We start from the raw sequence: 16259 nt of genomic DNA, 5'->3' as shown, positions 1-16259 counted from the left end.
TCGCCACCCCACCACAGAGCCCCCCGCCCCGCCCCCCAGGCTGCACATGAAACAGAAATGCTGGTGTCCGCCCTGAAAATAAATATCTTTTACTAAAAAAAAAAAAGAAAGAAAGAAAAAGAAAAATGAAAGACACAAACCCAAACCCCAAAGCCAAACAGCAAGTCTGTTATTTGGGAGTTTAATGAGTGTGTGAAGTCCCTGCTGGGGCTGGAGATGACGAGGCTCCCGGCAAGAAGATTGGGGGCTTCATTTTCCATTCTGAAAATGCCAAGGGGTCAGGTTCTGTGGGAACAGTCTGGGGGGGCAGGGAGCCAGTGACCCGGGGTCCCCTTCTCCTTTCTCTAAGAAGCCTGCCCCGCCCCGCAGAGCACCCGGCTGGAGCTGGCCGTGAGAAGCTTGCCTTCACGGAGCCACCCTGAGCTCCACTACTTCTGGCCATGAGAATGCCTTGCGGGGGAAGCCAGCCCCCCGGGGTGGGGCGGCCGGGACTGGACTGCTGGTCACTGCGTTTCCTCCTGGGACAGTCCTGTGCGTGGGCTGTCCATTCCATTTAATAGATGGACACATAGAGCCAAAGAGCTTAAGCACCCAGACCTTGGTCAAGATACAGCAGAGGCAGGATTCCAACTCCAGGCTGACTTCAAAGGCCTTTCTGGTTCCCCGGGATCCAGGATGGCCCTGTATCCACCACCTGTACCACCAGCCTGGACTCCTGGCTCCCTGTCCACCCGGCAGAACCTGGGTTCTGAGGAGGGTGCCTGTGAGATGCCAGCCCCGGGGACGGCGGGTCTAAGGCTGGGCGTCCCTGGACTCTGCGCTCCCGAGGTGTCAGCCAGGGGCAGCGGCCTGGGCTGACGCCCGCGGTAACAGGAGGACACCGGTGTGGTGGTCACCGCGGGCGGCGGCTGTTATGCCCTTGGCCCCCGTTTTAAAAATAGTCAGGACTTCAAACATGGACTCCCAAGGAAAACAAACAGCCCCGCGTCCGTCTGCCCGCGTGGGTCAGCGCAGTGGGTAAAATTAGCCTGGCCGGTGACTACACAGACGTGGGCGCTGGCCCGCTGTTTGCCAGGCTCCCAGCTGGGCTGCCCCAAGACCTCCCTGGCAGAGGCCTCTCGCCTCCCGGGTGGGGGCGAGGAGGCAGCTCTCGGTCGGAGTCCCCATCCTCTGCTCCATGGACACAGCAGGAGCTGGAGGGGCCTTGGGTTCACATCCTGGCTCTATCCCCTTGCTGGCTGTGTGGCCTTAGGGGAAAGAAATCATATTTCTGCACCCATTTATTTGGAAAAGAGGTCACGTAGGTAGCCTTGCAGCCTTGTATGACGTTGAACAAGATCAGGTATCTTGGGCCCTTTAGGGCTTCCCAGGTGGCTCAGGGGTAAAGAATCCGCCTGCCAATGCAGCAGACTCGGGTTTGATCCCTGGGTCAGGAAGGTCCCCTGGAGAAGGAAATGGGCAACCCACTCCAGTATTCTTGCCTGGAGAATCCCATGGACAGAGGAGCCTGGTGGGCTACAGTCCATGGGGTCACACGTGTGGGACACGACTGAGCGACTGAACAACAGCGGCAGTCTCGAGTCCTTAGTGCCCGACACACACGCTGTAAGATGCCATCGCTCTCACGCCAGCCAAAGTTGGTACTGGGCTTCTGGAAAGCCAGGTATGGGAGGTTAGCACCAGTACTGCACTCCGAAGCCCAAACCACAATCCCGGTAGACAAGTGATTTCATTTCCGGCCCCGCCGGAGGAGCAGAGGCTCAGAGTGGCGCACACGGAGCCAGGATTCACCACGCCGGAGAAATGTCCACTCCGCCCGTCCCCCGGGGAACCCAGCTCTCCAGGCGGACCTCTGGGAACCTCCAGATGGCATGGCACCCCCGGGGTACTGATGGCTGTGTCCCCTTTAGGTGATCATGGGGGGCGGCCGGAAGTACATGTTCCCCAAGAATAGAACCGATGTGGAGTATGAGCTGGATGAGAAGGCCAGAGGCACGAGGCTGGACGGCCTGAACCTCATCGACATCTGGAAGAGCTTCAAACCGAAACACAAGGTAGCCTGTCCAGGGGCCTGGATGGGGAGGTGCTGGGGGGCATCCTTCTCTGCATCTGTTCATTTCTGTAGAATGGGTTTGTAATTCTTAGCTCAGGCCCAAACAACCTTACGGGTGTCTGAATGGCACACAGTGGGTGCCCCTTGATTCCTTCCTTCAGGCAGTGAGGAAGAGGGTGGGTCAAGGAATGACCTGCATGGACATGGAGCCCACCGGCACCCCTACTGAGTGTGGGGCCCCTGGCTAGGCCTGAGGTCCAAAGGATGAATCAGATGGTCAAGGAAACGTGGAACACTGTGCTTGGATGGCGAGATGCCCAGGACCTACGGGAACTCAGAGGGGACAGACCACAAGGGAGGGGCTGAGAAGCCCCGAAATGGGGGAGGGGAGGGGAGGAGGCCACGGTGCGGGGAATCTCGCAGGCCACCGTGGCAGGGAGGGGCCAGAGTCAGGGCACGTGTTGGCCGGGGAAGGGGGGCCGAAGCGTGGGAAGACCTGGGCACTGGCTCCCGGGAGCAGCTCCGGCTCGTGAAATCCATCTGCCGGCCGCGGGGCCTGGGGCAGCTGGGGTCTGGAAATGACTGTGGTCAGAGCTGAAGACAGTGGGGAGCAGCCTGGCAGCCTCTTTGATGTCACTCTGGGGTTGGGTTTCGGAGGCTTCCAGGCCTGGCCCCTGGGGAGGCCTTGTGGGATGGGGCTGGGCCAAGACTGAGGTGGGGGTAGGGACAGGGGAATGGCCCCCTGGGGTGGGTGGGGGGCAGGACCCAGCTGCTTTGAACTCTTTCCGTGCCTTCTGAGTCAGTGCTGGCTAGACCAGAGCCCCTTCCCAGCCCAAGCCTGAGAGACACCACCATTCCAAGCCTCGGTTTCTCTACTTGGCCCCCCGGGCACGAAGTGAGGGACAGCAGGGGAGCCCCACTTTCTTAGCCTTCCCACCTTCCTTCCCAGAGCAGCCCCGGAGGTTTGAAAAACCCCTGATCCCAATGCCATCACCCAGAGAAGGCGAGGAGCTCGCCTAAGGACACACAGCTGATTCCTGGTAGTTGAGGGCCCCACCCCCCCGTCCAGGCCTGAATGGCACCCTCTCCAGGCAAGCTGGCCAGTCCCTTCCCATGGCCTCTGCAGAAGCTGTACTTCCTTTACTTCCACCTTGGCTGGGGTCCCCAGGCAGAGCTAGGGCCTTGCTCCCTTCCCGGCTCTGAGAACACCCACAGCCCACACCTCAGTGAGTGCTCAAGGCCCCTGGTGACCTGTGCCTTCCTCCTCTTTGCTCCACAGTCCTTCCCCTGCTTGGAAGTCTATTCCCTGACTCCAGCTTGTTCAGTTCTTACTTGTCCTCCAGGTCCCCATTAGGACCTCACCTCCACCAGGGAGCCCTCCCTGATCTCGTCTCTAGGTTCACAGTGCCCCTGGTCTCAGAATTCTCATCACCTTGCGTTAAAATTACCTGTTTACTTGCCATTTCTTGAAGGCAGGGATGGTAGGTCCTCAGAGAGGGGCTGTTAAATGACTGAAGGATGCACATGCGTGCCCCAGACTCTGAGACCAGCTGGCTCCCCCAGTCCCAGCATGACTGACGCTGGCCCTTCCTTCTAGCACTCTCACTATGTCTGGAACCGCACTGATCTCCTGGCCCTTGACCCCCACAGCGTGGACTACCTCTTGGGTAAGTGGAGGGGGTGGAGTGGACATCCAGCTGGGCGCCCTGGGGCCAGGGCTGTGTGAGCCAGCACTGGGGAATGAGGCCCCAGCCACCTCCCTCCACAACTTAGGGACCTTTGTCCCAGGCTCCAGGACCTGGGAGGGGTGAGGGAAGTGTTCTGGTTCATAGAATTAGACCTGAAATTTGCTGGCTGTGCAGGGCGAACAGCTCCATTGAGCACAAAGGGAAACAAAGCTCAGAGAAGGGAGATGACCTCTGGCCCGCATGGCCCAGGTGAGTCTGAACCCTAGCTGGTGCTGGGACTTAAAGAAATCCTTGGCTGTGGAGCCAGGGGACGCAGAGCCAGCCCTGCGGAGCTGCCAGGGCAGAAGCCAGCTAGATTGTCTCTGCCGGTCTTGACTGGGGGGGTGGGGGGTTGCCCCCCCTCCCCAGGGACTGGGTAACAGCTGTGGGTCCGGGGCGGCTCCAGGTGAGGTGGGATGAGACCCTGAGTACCACCATGCTGACGTCTGGGTCCCCATTCCCTCCTGGCTGTTGGGCCAAGCAGGTGGTGGCAAAGCCCCCTGCAAGGCTTTCTCAAGGAACACGGCCCCTGGGTCCTGGGCGTGTCCGCGGAGATTCTGGGCTTAGAGCAGGGCACCCGGAGGGTCGCTCCGACACATGCAGCTCTCTGCTTGCCCGGGCCCCACAGCCCACGCTACCTGTAGAGAGTTACGCCTGTACCTGCAGAGCATGAAAATTCCGTGTATGGGTTCAAATCCAGCTCCTACCACTCATGAGCTGTGCAGCCCTCTGTGCCTCTACCTTCTATAAAATGAGGATTATGAATCCTCTGTACAGTGGGTACAGTGACCGGGTCTGCCTCAGCGCTGTCATGACGATTAAATGAGCTAATGTATAAGTTATCTCTGTGGGTGCATAGCAGATTATCCCAAAGCTTTACAGTTTAAAACGAGAGCAAACACTTGCTCCTTCACGGTTTCTTTGGGTCAGGAATTTGGGAGTGGTTCAGCTAGGTCTCTCAGGAGGTTGCAGTCCTCTGAGGCTTGACTGGGGCTGGGGCTTCCAGGGGGGCTCACTCATGGCTAGTAAGTCAGTGTGGGCTGTTGGCAGGAGGCCCCAGTTTCTCACCGCGTGAATCTCTCCACTGAGCTGCTTGAGTGTCCTCATGTCATGGCGACTGACTTTCCCCAGAAAGTAGGAGTTTGCAAGGCAGAAGCCACAGTGTCTTACGCTCGGGCCTGGAAGTCACACGCCGTCATCTAGACAGCATTCTGTCGGATACACAGGCCAGCCCGAGTCGGTGGGGAGGGCACGTGAGCATGAATTCCAGGAGGAAGGGTTATTGGGCGACCTCTCGGAGGCTGGGGCCCAGGTGCTTCCAAAGCACGCAGGATGACGTGTCCCAGAGTAAGCGCTCTGTTCACTGGAGCGCCCCCCTCCACGCACCCACGCATGGAGGGCAAGGTGTTCTGGAAGCACACCCAGGACTGGAAAACAGCAACCAGTACATGTGGAATCTTGTGATATGAGCAAGGAATGGATCTCTCTCCTTGTTTCACGAGGGGAAAAAACCACACTCAGGGAACAGCAGAGACAGTGACCCCAAACCTTCTGTTTCACTGTATAAGCACTGAGCCCTTCAAACCTGGCATGGAAACACACACCCGGGCTGTCTCATTGAGGCCGGGACACAGTCCTCTGCCATGTCCAGGACCCTCCAAGGCTCGGATGGGCTGATGGAGTAGAATCCCAGGTCTCCCATTAGCAGCTGAACATAGCAAGTTACGGAACACCTGAGCCTCAGTCTCCTCCTCTGTGAAATGGACACAGTGCCCCCCTCACCATGGCGAGGCTGAGAAGACAAATGGAGGCAGCCCTCCCAAAGCCACCCAGAGCTGCTTCCACCCCCCACCTCCCTTTACCCCCCAGTCATGTGTGAGAAGCCTCTGTTCCCCGAGACACCAACACCCTCCTGGCTCCTCCTCAGGTCTCTTTGAGCCGGGGGACATGCAGTACGAACTCAACAGGAACAACGTGACTGACCCTTCACTCTCCGAGATGGTAGAGATGGCCATCAGGATCCTGAACAAGAACCCCAAAGGCTTCTTCCTGCTGGTGGAAGGTAGGGGACCCAGGCCTGGCTGCAGGGCTGCTTCCCTGGGGGAATCTAGGCGGGTTCAGGGTCGGGTGGTCAGCTCTCAGAGAGCACTGTCCCATTTGGGGATGAGCGGGGAGATTCCTTTGGGGAGGATGGGTCATGAACGAGAGAGGTGGAGAGAAGGGGCAGTGCTGAAGCTTCCAGCCCAACAAGCTCTTCTTCCTTGGGCGTGGAGATGGCACATCCGGCTTACCAGTCCAGGAAGGCTTCCTGAGAGAGGAGGCAGGTTTCTTCCTTTTGAAAATTTCTCCCCAAAGCCTGTCTCTGGATGGGTGTGCAGCCCCCTCAGCTTCACTCCTCCCCAAAGACAAGTCTACAAGCCCCTGTAGTCAGAGGTGCCCTGAGCAGCTGCCTGGCTGGACCCAAGGACACCGGCCCAGGGTCGACCAGATGCCCATTGGTCTGTGGATGCCCTCACAGCTGGACAGCGGACCTCTGCTGTGACTAGGCCCATGTGGGGCCAAGGTCAGAGAGGAGACGGCCGAGAGCAGCCCCCGGGTGCATCCTGGGGCCCCAGGGCTGGGAGAGCCAGGCCCTCAGGAGGCAGCAGGGCCGTCTGCCAGTGCTCCTGGGCTTTCCCAGCGCTGTCTTAACGGCCCTGGGCTCATCTGAGTGCTGCCACCCTCTGGCTTCTGTGACTGTTACCTGTGCATTGCTGTAAAAATGAGGCCCAAAATAGTCCCCCTTCTCCAAGAAGGACTGTGAGCATCCATTGCGTCCAGAGACATAATGTACTTGGAAGGGGGCCCAGCAGAGAATAAACCCTCAATGCGTCTATTATTATCATTATTATGATTGCCCAATAGCTAAGGCGATCACAATAGAAAGTAAGAGGAAATGATAAAGTCTCTGGAATCTTCCAGAGTTCTAACAACTATTCACGTTCTGCCTGGACACACACACACACAGACACACTTGCACGCATCCTCCCACCGTACACACACACACGCTCGGGCCCGTCCCCTCTCCAGAGGCCAGCGGCCGCCAACCCAGCTTGGCTGCCTTCTTGCCAAACCCTGGGGTTCCCACTCAAGCACGGCGGTCTCGGCCTGGCCCTGAACGGGCCTCTGATGCTGAGGAAGCAGCCAGGAACCAGTGGTGGTGAGCACGAGCTCCCTCGGGAGCGGTCCTCTTTGTGAGCAGGGCCAGGACCGGGCCGGCAAGGCCAGCTGCTCCCAGAGCCACAACAAAGGAGGGACCCACCCTGCCAGCCGGCCAGGCCTGTGTGGTGAGGCCCAGGCCGGCAGGAAGGCAGGGCGGCCAGGCGCCCAGGCTCCGGACCCTCAGAGTTCGGAGTGTCCACCCAGGCATCGTCTTCCTCTTAGAGATGGGAGGTGCTCCCTGCAGCCGCAGTCTCAGCTGTGATCTTCAAGCCAGGCCTCCTCTGCTCACCTGGGGGAGGCGGCACGGGATGCAGGCTTCTCCAGGCCTGTATGGAAGCCTGCTGTGGGCGCTGCCCAGGCACCAAGGGCTTTTCCCCTCTAAGAGTAATTTGGAGTGATTCCCTGAGAGCTCAGTTGGTAGAGAATATGCCTGCAATGCAGGAGACCCCGGTTCGACTCCTGGGTCAGAAAGATCCCCTGGAGAAAGAATAGGCTACTCACTCCAGTATTCTTGGGCTTCCCTTGTGGCCCAGCTGGTAAAGAATTTTCTGGGTTCAGAAGATCCCCTGGAGAAAGGAAAGGCTACCCACGCCAGTATTCTGGCCTGGAGAATTCCATGGACTGTATACTCCATGGGGTCGCAAAGAGTTGGATAGGACTGAGCGACTTTCACTTTCACTTTACACTCAGAGTGGATGTATTCAAAGATGGAAAAACAGGGCTTTAGAGTGGGTCATCTGAATCCAAAGCCCAGCAGATCTCACCTTGGACACGTCACTTCCCCACTCTCGGCCTCAGCTGTTCCATCTGTAAACTGGGCTGATTGTGCCCATCTCTGCCCCAGTTGTCAGGAATGGGGAACAAGATGTCAGCTTGTTCTGTCTGGCACCTAGTGGGTATTCAGGCATGTTGGGTCCTTTCTCTAACTCTCTGAGATCTTCAGGGACTCTGAGCAGCTAAGGAAACAGCTCAGGGAGCAGCATGGGGTGGTGGATCTGCTTTAAGTCTGACTTTGCACTGTCCACACGTGGGCCTGTGGCCCAGCGACTCACCATCTGAGCCGCTGGGAAGGTTGAACAGCTGTATTAAATGCCCGGCATGGTGCCCGGCCCAGGGGAGCTCCCATCAAAGAGGTTAACCTTGCGGTTAACCCAGGGGGATGGGAATCGGGGATTACACCTCCTTCCCCGCCCCCTGACCAGAGGCCTTTGCCTTGGCATCCCAAGGGGGCAGGATTGACCACGGGCACCACGAGGGCAAAGCCAAGCAGGCACTGCACGAGGCGGTGGAGATGGACCAGGCCATCGGGCAGGCGGGTGCTATGACCTCCGTCGAAGACACGCTGACTGTTGTCACTGCTGACCACTCCCACGTCTTTACCTTTGGCGGGTACACCCCCCGTGGCAACTCGATCTTTGGTAGGTAGGCCTCCACTGGGGTAGGCACTGGGCATTCCCAGGGTCTGCCATCCTTGAGCGGGGGTAGGGGAGGAGAGCTGGCAAGCCCAGGGCCTGGCACATGTGGGACTCGGAACTGGGGAGGGAAGAGACGTTACTGGCAGGTGGGGGAATAGAGGGTGGGGGGCGTGGAGGGAAGTGATGCCTGGGTGCATGGGTGGCCACCGGGATGATGGATAGGTAGAAGAATGAGAGGCAGGATGGATTAATGGACGGGGAGAGGAGAGGATGGAGGGACGGATGGACGGATGAGGGGTGGGTGGACCAACAGGTGGGAGGATATGGGCACGATAAAAACTGAGGGATGGTTGGTCGGAAATAAACTGGGCTTGGAAGGTGGCTTCCTTGGGAGGGGACCCAGGGGTCCTAGCTGGGGGTTAGGGACTGTACTGTTGGTGCTCCAACAGGACCCCTGGACCAATGCCTTCTTATGCAGGTCTGGCCCCCATGGTGAGTGACACAGACAAGAAGCCGTTCACCGCCATCCTGTACGGCAACGGGCCTGGCTACAAGGTGGTGGGTGGTGAGCGAGAGAATGTCTCCATGGTGGACTACGGTGAGAACGCAAGGCCCAGGGCTGGGAGGGGACAGGGCACCCCCTCAGGGATGAGCTCAGAAACAGTACAGTCCTCTGGTTAAGGCTGGGAGCGAGGTGTCCCAGGATAGACAGGAGTTGAGTCATTGAGTCAGAACAATGTCAACTTGAATCCCCTCCGAAAATCCAACAACTCTGTGACCTTGGGCACTTAACTTGACCTTCCTCATTTCCAGTTTCCTTCTGAAGAATGGTCTGCGTCCCGGGGTTGTCTGAAGGGCGAGCTCAGTGTGGGGCCTGGCACGTGCAGGCGCTTGCTGTGCTGCACAGTCATTTTTACTGGCTGTATAGTGTTCCAGCGTGTGTGCACCTTCCCAGTTTGCTTATCTGATTCCATATTGTTGAATATTTGCTCATGATGACCCCAGCACCCCCCTGGGGGTCTAATGGCACAACCCAGGATCAGAAGCTTTTCCTGGGTTGGCTTTTCCCTTCTAATCCAGACAGCCCAGATGAGATCTGTGGGTTGAGAGGGCAGACTTCTGTGTCAACAGACTCAGGCTTGAGTCCTGTAGCCTGGTGTAGGAAATGACTTCCCTGCACTGAACCTCAGTTTCCTCTTCTATAAAATGGGAGCATTTGGGACTTTCCAAATGGTCCAGTGGTTAAAGACTTCACGCTCCCGGTGCAGGTGGCATGGGTTTGATCAATCCCTGGTTGGGGAACTGGGATCCCATGTGCTGCACAGAGTGGCCCTCCCTCGGAAAAAAATATGGGGGAGGAGGGCATTTGAGCCAGCCCAGAAGTGGGCACAGAAAGCTGCTGCATCGTGCCCGGCCCCCTGGCAGGCGCTCAGCAAGCATTTCTCTGGCCCACAGCTCACAATAACTACCAGGCCCAGTCCGCGGTGCCCCTGCGCCACGAGACCCACGGCGGCGAGGACGTGGCCGTCTTTGCCAAGGGCCCCATGGCACACCTGCTGCATGGCGTCCATGAGCAGAACTACATCCCCCACGTGATGGCCTACGCAGCCTGCATTGGTGCCAACCGCGACCACTGTGCCTCAGCCAGCTCGTCCAGCAGCCCCTCCCCCGGCCCCCTGCTGCTCCTGCTGGCCCTGCTGCCCCTGGGCAGCCTGTTCTGAGGGCCCGGGGCCCGGGCACCCACCAGCCCATGACCGATGGCCGGTGCTGCCCACAGCCTGGCAGCCCACACCTCAAAGAGGCAGGAGGCAGAGACCCCCACCGCCTCTGCCGCTGCCGGCAAGGGGACCCAGGAAACCAAAGTCTGCCTGCGCCCACCTGGCTCCCCTCTGGAATCCTCCACTGCGGCCAGATCAGTTGCTGGCCTCCAGCCTCCCCCGCCACCCGCTGCCCCCTTTTGGCCGACAGGGTAGGTTTCTCTTGGGCAGGCAGAGAGCATAGACTGCAAAACTTCTCAAAGCCTCTTATTTTTCTAGCAACTCTATTTCTCCAGACCCAGAGGCCCTGGAGCTTCTATGGAACATTCCGGATCTGACCCTCCCCCACCCCCTTCCCTGTCCCTCTGGAACCCACCAGGCTCATGGCCTGTTCCCCAAGTCTGTCCGTGACTGCAGGGGAGACCAGGTCCTCCTCAGGAGGGAGGTTTGCTCACTCACTCATTCCAAGGTCGCCCCGGGGCTCCCAGGAAGTTGGTTCCGAGGACTGGCCATCCAGCCCCGGGTGACCCAGGCTGGGAAGAGAAGCCTGGCAAAGCGGACGCTTCCCGGCTCTAAACACACACGCCAGCCTCTCTGAAGGGACGCTCCTGTTTGAAACAGCCAAAAAATTTTCTCTTTTTGGTGTTGGTTAAAAGGGAACACAAAACATTTAAATAAAACTTTCCAAATATTTCTGAGGACAGGACTGAGTCTTTGTGGTCAGCGAGGAAGAGACTGAAATAAGCTCATTTCTCTGGGGAGAGCTGGACTCGGGGCCCAGAAGCGCACGCAGGTGGGGTTGGATGGGGAGGAGAAGGGGTCTCCCGCTGACCTGAGGGCTTCGCCACGCATTACCTGGGCGACTGTGGACAGAGTCCTTTGCGTCTCTGCCTCTCTGTTTTCTTATCTGTAACATGGGAGGCAGCCCACTGCAGGACTGCCATGAGGATTAAAGAACGGTGCCTCTGAGCCCCACAGCCCACAGCAGGAAGGCTTTTAAGTGCCCCAGGACACCCTTGCTGCGTGGTGCCCTCAAACAGCTGCCCGCCGTGGCCCATCGTACCCGCTCCTTCATCCGTTCATTCAGCGAGTATTGAGCATGCGCCAGGCACCATACCAGCCTGAGAGTTTAGGGGTTGACCTCACAGAGCCTCAGCCTAGACAGGGATGGTGATCTGTCCACTCCTGATTGTCAAGGCTGGGTACACACTCAGGGTTACACCTGCTATTGGGGGAGAGGACCCCAAGTTTGCTCCTCTTGCCTTCCTGGAACGAAAGATTCAGTCATGATGATAATGATGATTATTTACTATCTGCCAGTCTCTGAGCATGATGCTTATGTGGATTCATTTCATCTTAAGAAGCAGGCCCCCTTGGTCCATCCACATTTATAGATGATGAAACCAGGGTGCAGCAAGTGACATGAGCGCCCAAGGTCCCCCAAGCCGTGGAGCTGGGGTTTGAGTCCAAGGTTCCCACAGTTAATGACATCCTTTATTTATAATGCATTTCCAGCCTCCTGCCAACCAGGCTCTGAGGCAGCCGGTACTAATGACTCATAACACACTAGTTAAAAATGAACTCGGCAAGAAATTGTATGTTAGAAGCAAGGCATCCTTCAAGAATGAAAATACGAAAAAAAAAAATGCAGCTGAGAAGATTTAAGTTTCCCAGCAGTCCTGGCCAAAAGGGCACAGCCAAGCTGATGCTGGGCTAGTAAACTATGTGCCCACATTCTTGCCAGGACAGACACCTCACCTTTAACTCTACAGTGCAGCATTTTCATTTGCTGTTCTCATACCATCTTCATACTTTTTGCCATGTCTCTATTGTCACTTCCTAAACACTTCTTTAAATTCACATTTAAGCAGTCTGTCTTTAAAGTTCACCGGTACCACCCAAAATCAGTGTACAAACCACACTGGGGTGTGCAAACCACACTTTGTGTCTTAGGTTGGGTTCTTCAGAGGCAGAGCCTGTGACAAGGATTTGAATACAGTTTGTAAAGGGGCTTCCCAAGTGGCTCAGTGGTAAAGAAACCTCCTGCCAATGCAGGGGATGCGGTTCCAATCCCTGGGTTAGGAAAAGGAACCCAGGAAGCACCAGGCAGAGTGGGGAAGTGAGCCGGGAAAGGAAAGATGTGTGTTAAGCAGGTCACCATCATGGGCAACCCAGGCTGTCCCACTGTGGGCCTCCAGGATATAAGGGAGATGCATCTCAGGGTTATCTCACCGTGGAGTGAGGGAGCTGGGGTATTTATTCTTCAACCCTCCTTTCTCACCGGCTTAGAGCTGTTCTGAAAAAATGAACACCCTGGCCCTTCCAACCCACCCCTGGAAGGGCTGAGAGCAAGCCCCAAAGCCTGAGCCAGGACAGTAAATGCTCAAAGGATACAAGCAAAGCAGCAACATCATTTATTAAACTTTGGGATGGGGTTCAAAAGCCTGGGCTGCCGCCGGTCAGAGAGGTAGGGGTTCCGATCACTTTCTCGTTTCCATGAACTCAGGAGAGTTCTTTAACTTCGCTGATGTTCCGTTCCTAACATCTGAATGAACTATCCCGACACTGAGCTGAACACACTGAGCTCTCAGGATCCCACGAGGAAGTTCCTAGTTCCTCCTAGCACGAGTCCAGGCTGAGGCTCATGTGTGTATGCTTCAAGAAGAATCAAGGGTGCTCTGACTGCTCCCTTGCCCAGGCTGGGCCCCGCGCGCACCGTCAGCTCACTCATCACCCCTTTATTCTAACTGTTGGTGGCTCTGAGTCCTAATCCAGGCCAGGGGTCCAGGCTGAAGTCCCAGCTCCACCCATTCCCCCATAACTAGAGGCTAAGGGTGAAGGTAAGACATTTTCTCAGTGAGGAAGAACAAATCTAAGCTGACAAATCCTCTTCTAGTCACCCAGATAACCCTGTCTTCTGTTAAAGAGAAATCTGGAATTTAACACAATGAGTTCATTTCTATCTCAAACATCTCGGGGTGCCTCTGGTCAGGTGCCTGGGACCCAGGCTCTCGTTCCACCATGCGGCTCTGCCCTCCTCTAAATTCCAGAGGTTCCATCTTAACCAGAATGCCTATCTAAATTCCATCTGGTCAGCACACTGATGAGGGAAGGGGTGGAAGGGGAGGGGGGCTCACGCTCACGTTTTAATCACTTCTTCCTGGAAGCTACACTCATCACTCCTACTCACAGTCCATTGGTGAGAACTAGTCACGTGATTCTACCTGGATGCAAAGGAGGCTGGGAAATGTAGTCTTTGGTTGAGCAGACACTTCCCACCACCAACTCTTCAGTTCAGTTCAGTCCCTCAGTCATGTCCGACTCTTTGCAACCCCATGGACTGCAGCATACCAGGCCTCTGTGTCCATCACGAACTCCTGGAGTTTACTCAAACTCACATCCATCGAGTCAGTGATGGTGCCATCCAACCATCTCATCCTCTGTCGTCCCCTTCTCCTGCCTTCAATCTTTCCCAGTATCAGGGTCTTTTCCAGTGAGTCAGTTCTTCCCATCAGGGGGCCTGAGTATTGGAGCTTCAGCTTCAGCATCAGTCCTTCCAATGAATATTCAGGACTGATCTCCTTTAGGATGGACTGGTTGGATTTCCTTGCAGTCCAAGGAACTCTCAAGAGTCTTCTCCAACACCACAGTTCAAAAGCATCAATTCTTCAGTGCTCAGCTTTCTTTATAGTCCAACTCTCACATTCATACATGACTACTGGAAAAACCACAGACCTTTGTTGGCAAAGTAATGTCTCTGCTTTTTAATATGCTATCTAGGTTGGTTATAACTTTTCTTCCAAGGAGCAAACATCTTTTAATTTCATGGCTGCAGTCACCATCTGCAGTGATTTTGGAGCCCCCCAAAATAAAAATCTGTCACTGTTTGCATTGTTTCCCCACCTATTTGCCATGAAGTGATGGGACGAGATGCCACGGTCTTAGTTTTCTGGTTCTCAGCCTGGGCACTCTTGGCACTTGGGGCCAGATGGTCTCTCTGTCGTAAGAGGGTTAGCAGCACCCCCAGCCCCTCCTCCCGAGATGTCTATTGCTGCCCCTCCCCCCACCGTTGAGCCCTTTCCTCCACAGTAAGGAAGGGGTGTGGGAGGTCTGGGTTGTCTTGTCTCAGCTTCACGTGTGCTCAGGGCACCTCCCACTCATGTGCTCCCCAGATGTCACTGATTATCCTCAGTGTTTTAAAACACTGGGAACTTGCACAAAAGATTTGGAGTTCTGGTTTGGTTGAAAAATTGGAAGGTCTGCTCGCCTTGCCCCACATTTATGCAGGGCAGTGGTCAGTCAGAGCTGAGAGACGGCCGCCCGTCATGGGTGTAGCTCTCCTGCCTGCCACACTCCCCAGCATTCCCGTCTGTCCTCCTACAGGAAGCCCCTGTGGACTGGTGTTCCCTGTTTGGCCATGGTGGAAACTGGGCGTGTGGCCTCTGCCTTATTCTGGGCCACACCTGGGAGACGACAGTGAACGGGCTTCCTGTCCTCAGGAAGCTCGTGTCTCATGGAAGAGAATGCCAGAGGGAATCCCAGCGCGATGGGGACGCAAGGAACCATGGGGGCAGAGTTGTTGTTGTTCAGTCGCTCAGTGGTGTCCGAGTCTTTGCGACCCCATGGACTGCAGCAAGCCAGGCCTCCCTGTCCATCACCAACTCCCGGAGTCCACCCAAACTCATGTGCAGCCAGTCGGTGATGCCATTCAGCCATCCCACCCTCTGCAGCACTCTTTTCCTTTGCCTTCGGTCTTTCCCAGCATCAGGGTCTTTTCCAATGAGTCTTTAACACTGTCTTCTGTTAAAGAGAAATCCAGAATTTAACACAATGAGTTCATTTCTATCTCAAACATCTGGTGGTGTTTGAGATAGAAACAGCCCCAACAGCCCCAAAGCTGCTGTTTGCATCAGGTGGCCAAAGTATTGGCGCTTCAGTATCAGTCCTTCCAGTGAGTATCCAGGGTTGATTTCCTTTAGGACTGACTGGTTGGATCTCCTTGCTATCCAAGGGACCCTAGAGAGTCTTCTCCAGGACTTCTCCATTGAGGGCATAGAGAGGGCACCTCACCAGCTGGGGCACGGGTGGGATGGGCACAGAGACAGGGCAATGAATGAGCTGGGGCTGGACTAGGAGAGGACTGAGGCGGGGCTTGAGGCCACAGAGCAGAGTTAGAGGGGACCCTGCAGGGAGACATGAGTGGCGGAGCCTACGATACCATCCCAAGAAGCTGGGAGGCGACCTTGGAGACCCTGGAGAGCCATGGAAGTTTCTGGAACCAGACGTGCGCATCGCTTTCAAAAGACCATCTTGGCTGCCAGCTTTGAGGGCAGCTTTGAGAAGAGCTAGAGGCTGAGAGGCCAGCAAGAAGTCTGCTACAGGAGGCCAGGCAGGGGACGCTGGGGTCATGGAGACAGGCAGGAAGAAACAGGCCCCAGATCTGCGCCTGTGGGTCTCAGTCCTGCTTATGAAGAAGGAAACTGGACCCGCGTGTGAGTGGGTGGGTGGTCAGCAGACTGACTGCGCTGAGAGGGAAGGCAGGAGGGAGCAGGAGGCCCATAATGCACCACACACCCTACTAAGCACCTGAGACGTGCCGTGAAGTTGCTGCCCTTGGGGAGGTGGTGGGGGGGCGTATACTGGACACATCCACATAGCCCACCGCCATCCCGTGACCCGGGCACTGTCATCCCCATTTTACAGATGAGAAAGTTGAGGCTTGGCAGGGCACAGTGACCTGTTCCACGTTTCTTAAGTGACAGCTGCAAGTTGAACCCTTGACCCCCGAGTCCACCTCCCCCAACCCCCTCCGAGGCCCTCATCTCCCCAAGGAAAACAACCCAGACCCCTTCAGCCGCAGAAGCCCTTCAATGGGGCGGTGAGAGCCCCAAACCAGCAGCATTTATAATTAGCCCTGGTGGCTTACCCCCAAGACCTCCCACCAAGATCTAGCCCCAGCTGATCCAGGGGTGGGGTGAAGGGATTAAGTTCTCAGAAGAGGATTTGGGCTCCTGTGTGGCTTCCCAGGGCCTCCTTGTGATGCTGCCTTGATCATGGCGCCAGGCTCCTTTCTGACTCCTCAGTCATCTGCCCCCAACCTCAGGAT

General features: G+C 56.4%; 1 protein-coding gene across 3 annotated transcripts in view; it reads left to right on the top strand.

The window, feature by feature from the left end:
* The window catches only part of ALPL (alkaline phosphatase, biomineralization associated), a 63740-nt gene extending 52906 nt beyond the window's left edge, over window positions 1–10834 (top strand). For all 3 annotated transcript variants that reach the window (XM_055574231.1, XM_055574229.1, XM_055574230.1), the window contains exons 7-12: window positions 1911–2054; window positions 3651–3720; window positions 5708–5842; window positions 8208–8399; window positions 8875–8994; window positions 9852–10834. In XM_055574231.1, the coding sequence (XP_055430206.1) occupies window positions 1911–2054; window positions 3651–3720; window positions 5708–5842; window positions 8208–8399; window positions 8875–8994; window positions 9852–10117 (927 nt within the window). In that variant the 3' untranslated portion in view covers window positions 10118–10834. The remainder of the gene's footprint in view (window positions 1–1910; window positions 2055–3650; window positions 3721–5707; window positions 5843–8207; window positions 8400–8874; window positions 8995–9851) is intronic.
* The last annotated feature ends 5425 nt before the right edge of the window (window positions 10835–16259 follow it).

This window comes from Bubalus kerabau, chromosome 3 (genome assembly GCF_029407905.1).
Source record: "Bubalus kerabau isolate K-KA32 ecotype Philippines breed swamp buffalo chromosome 3, PCC_UOA_SB_1v2, whole genome shotgun sequence".
NCBI lineage: Eukaryota > Metazoa > Chordata > Mammalia > Artiodactyla > Bovidae > Bubalus > Bubalus kerabau.
Note: the sequence above shows the minus strand (reverse complement) of the source record. Positions and strands in the feature narration are given on the sequence as shown.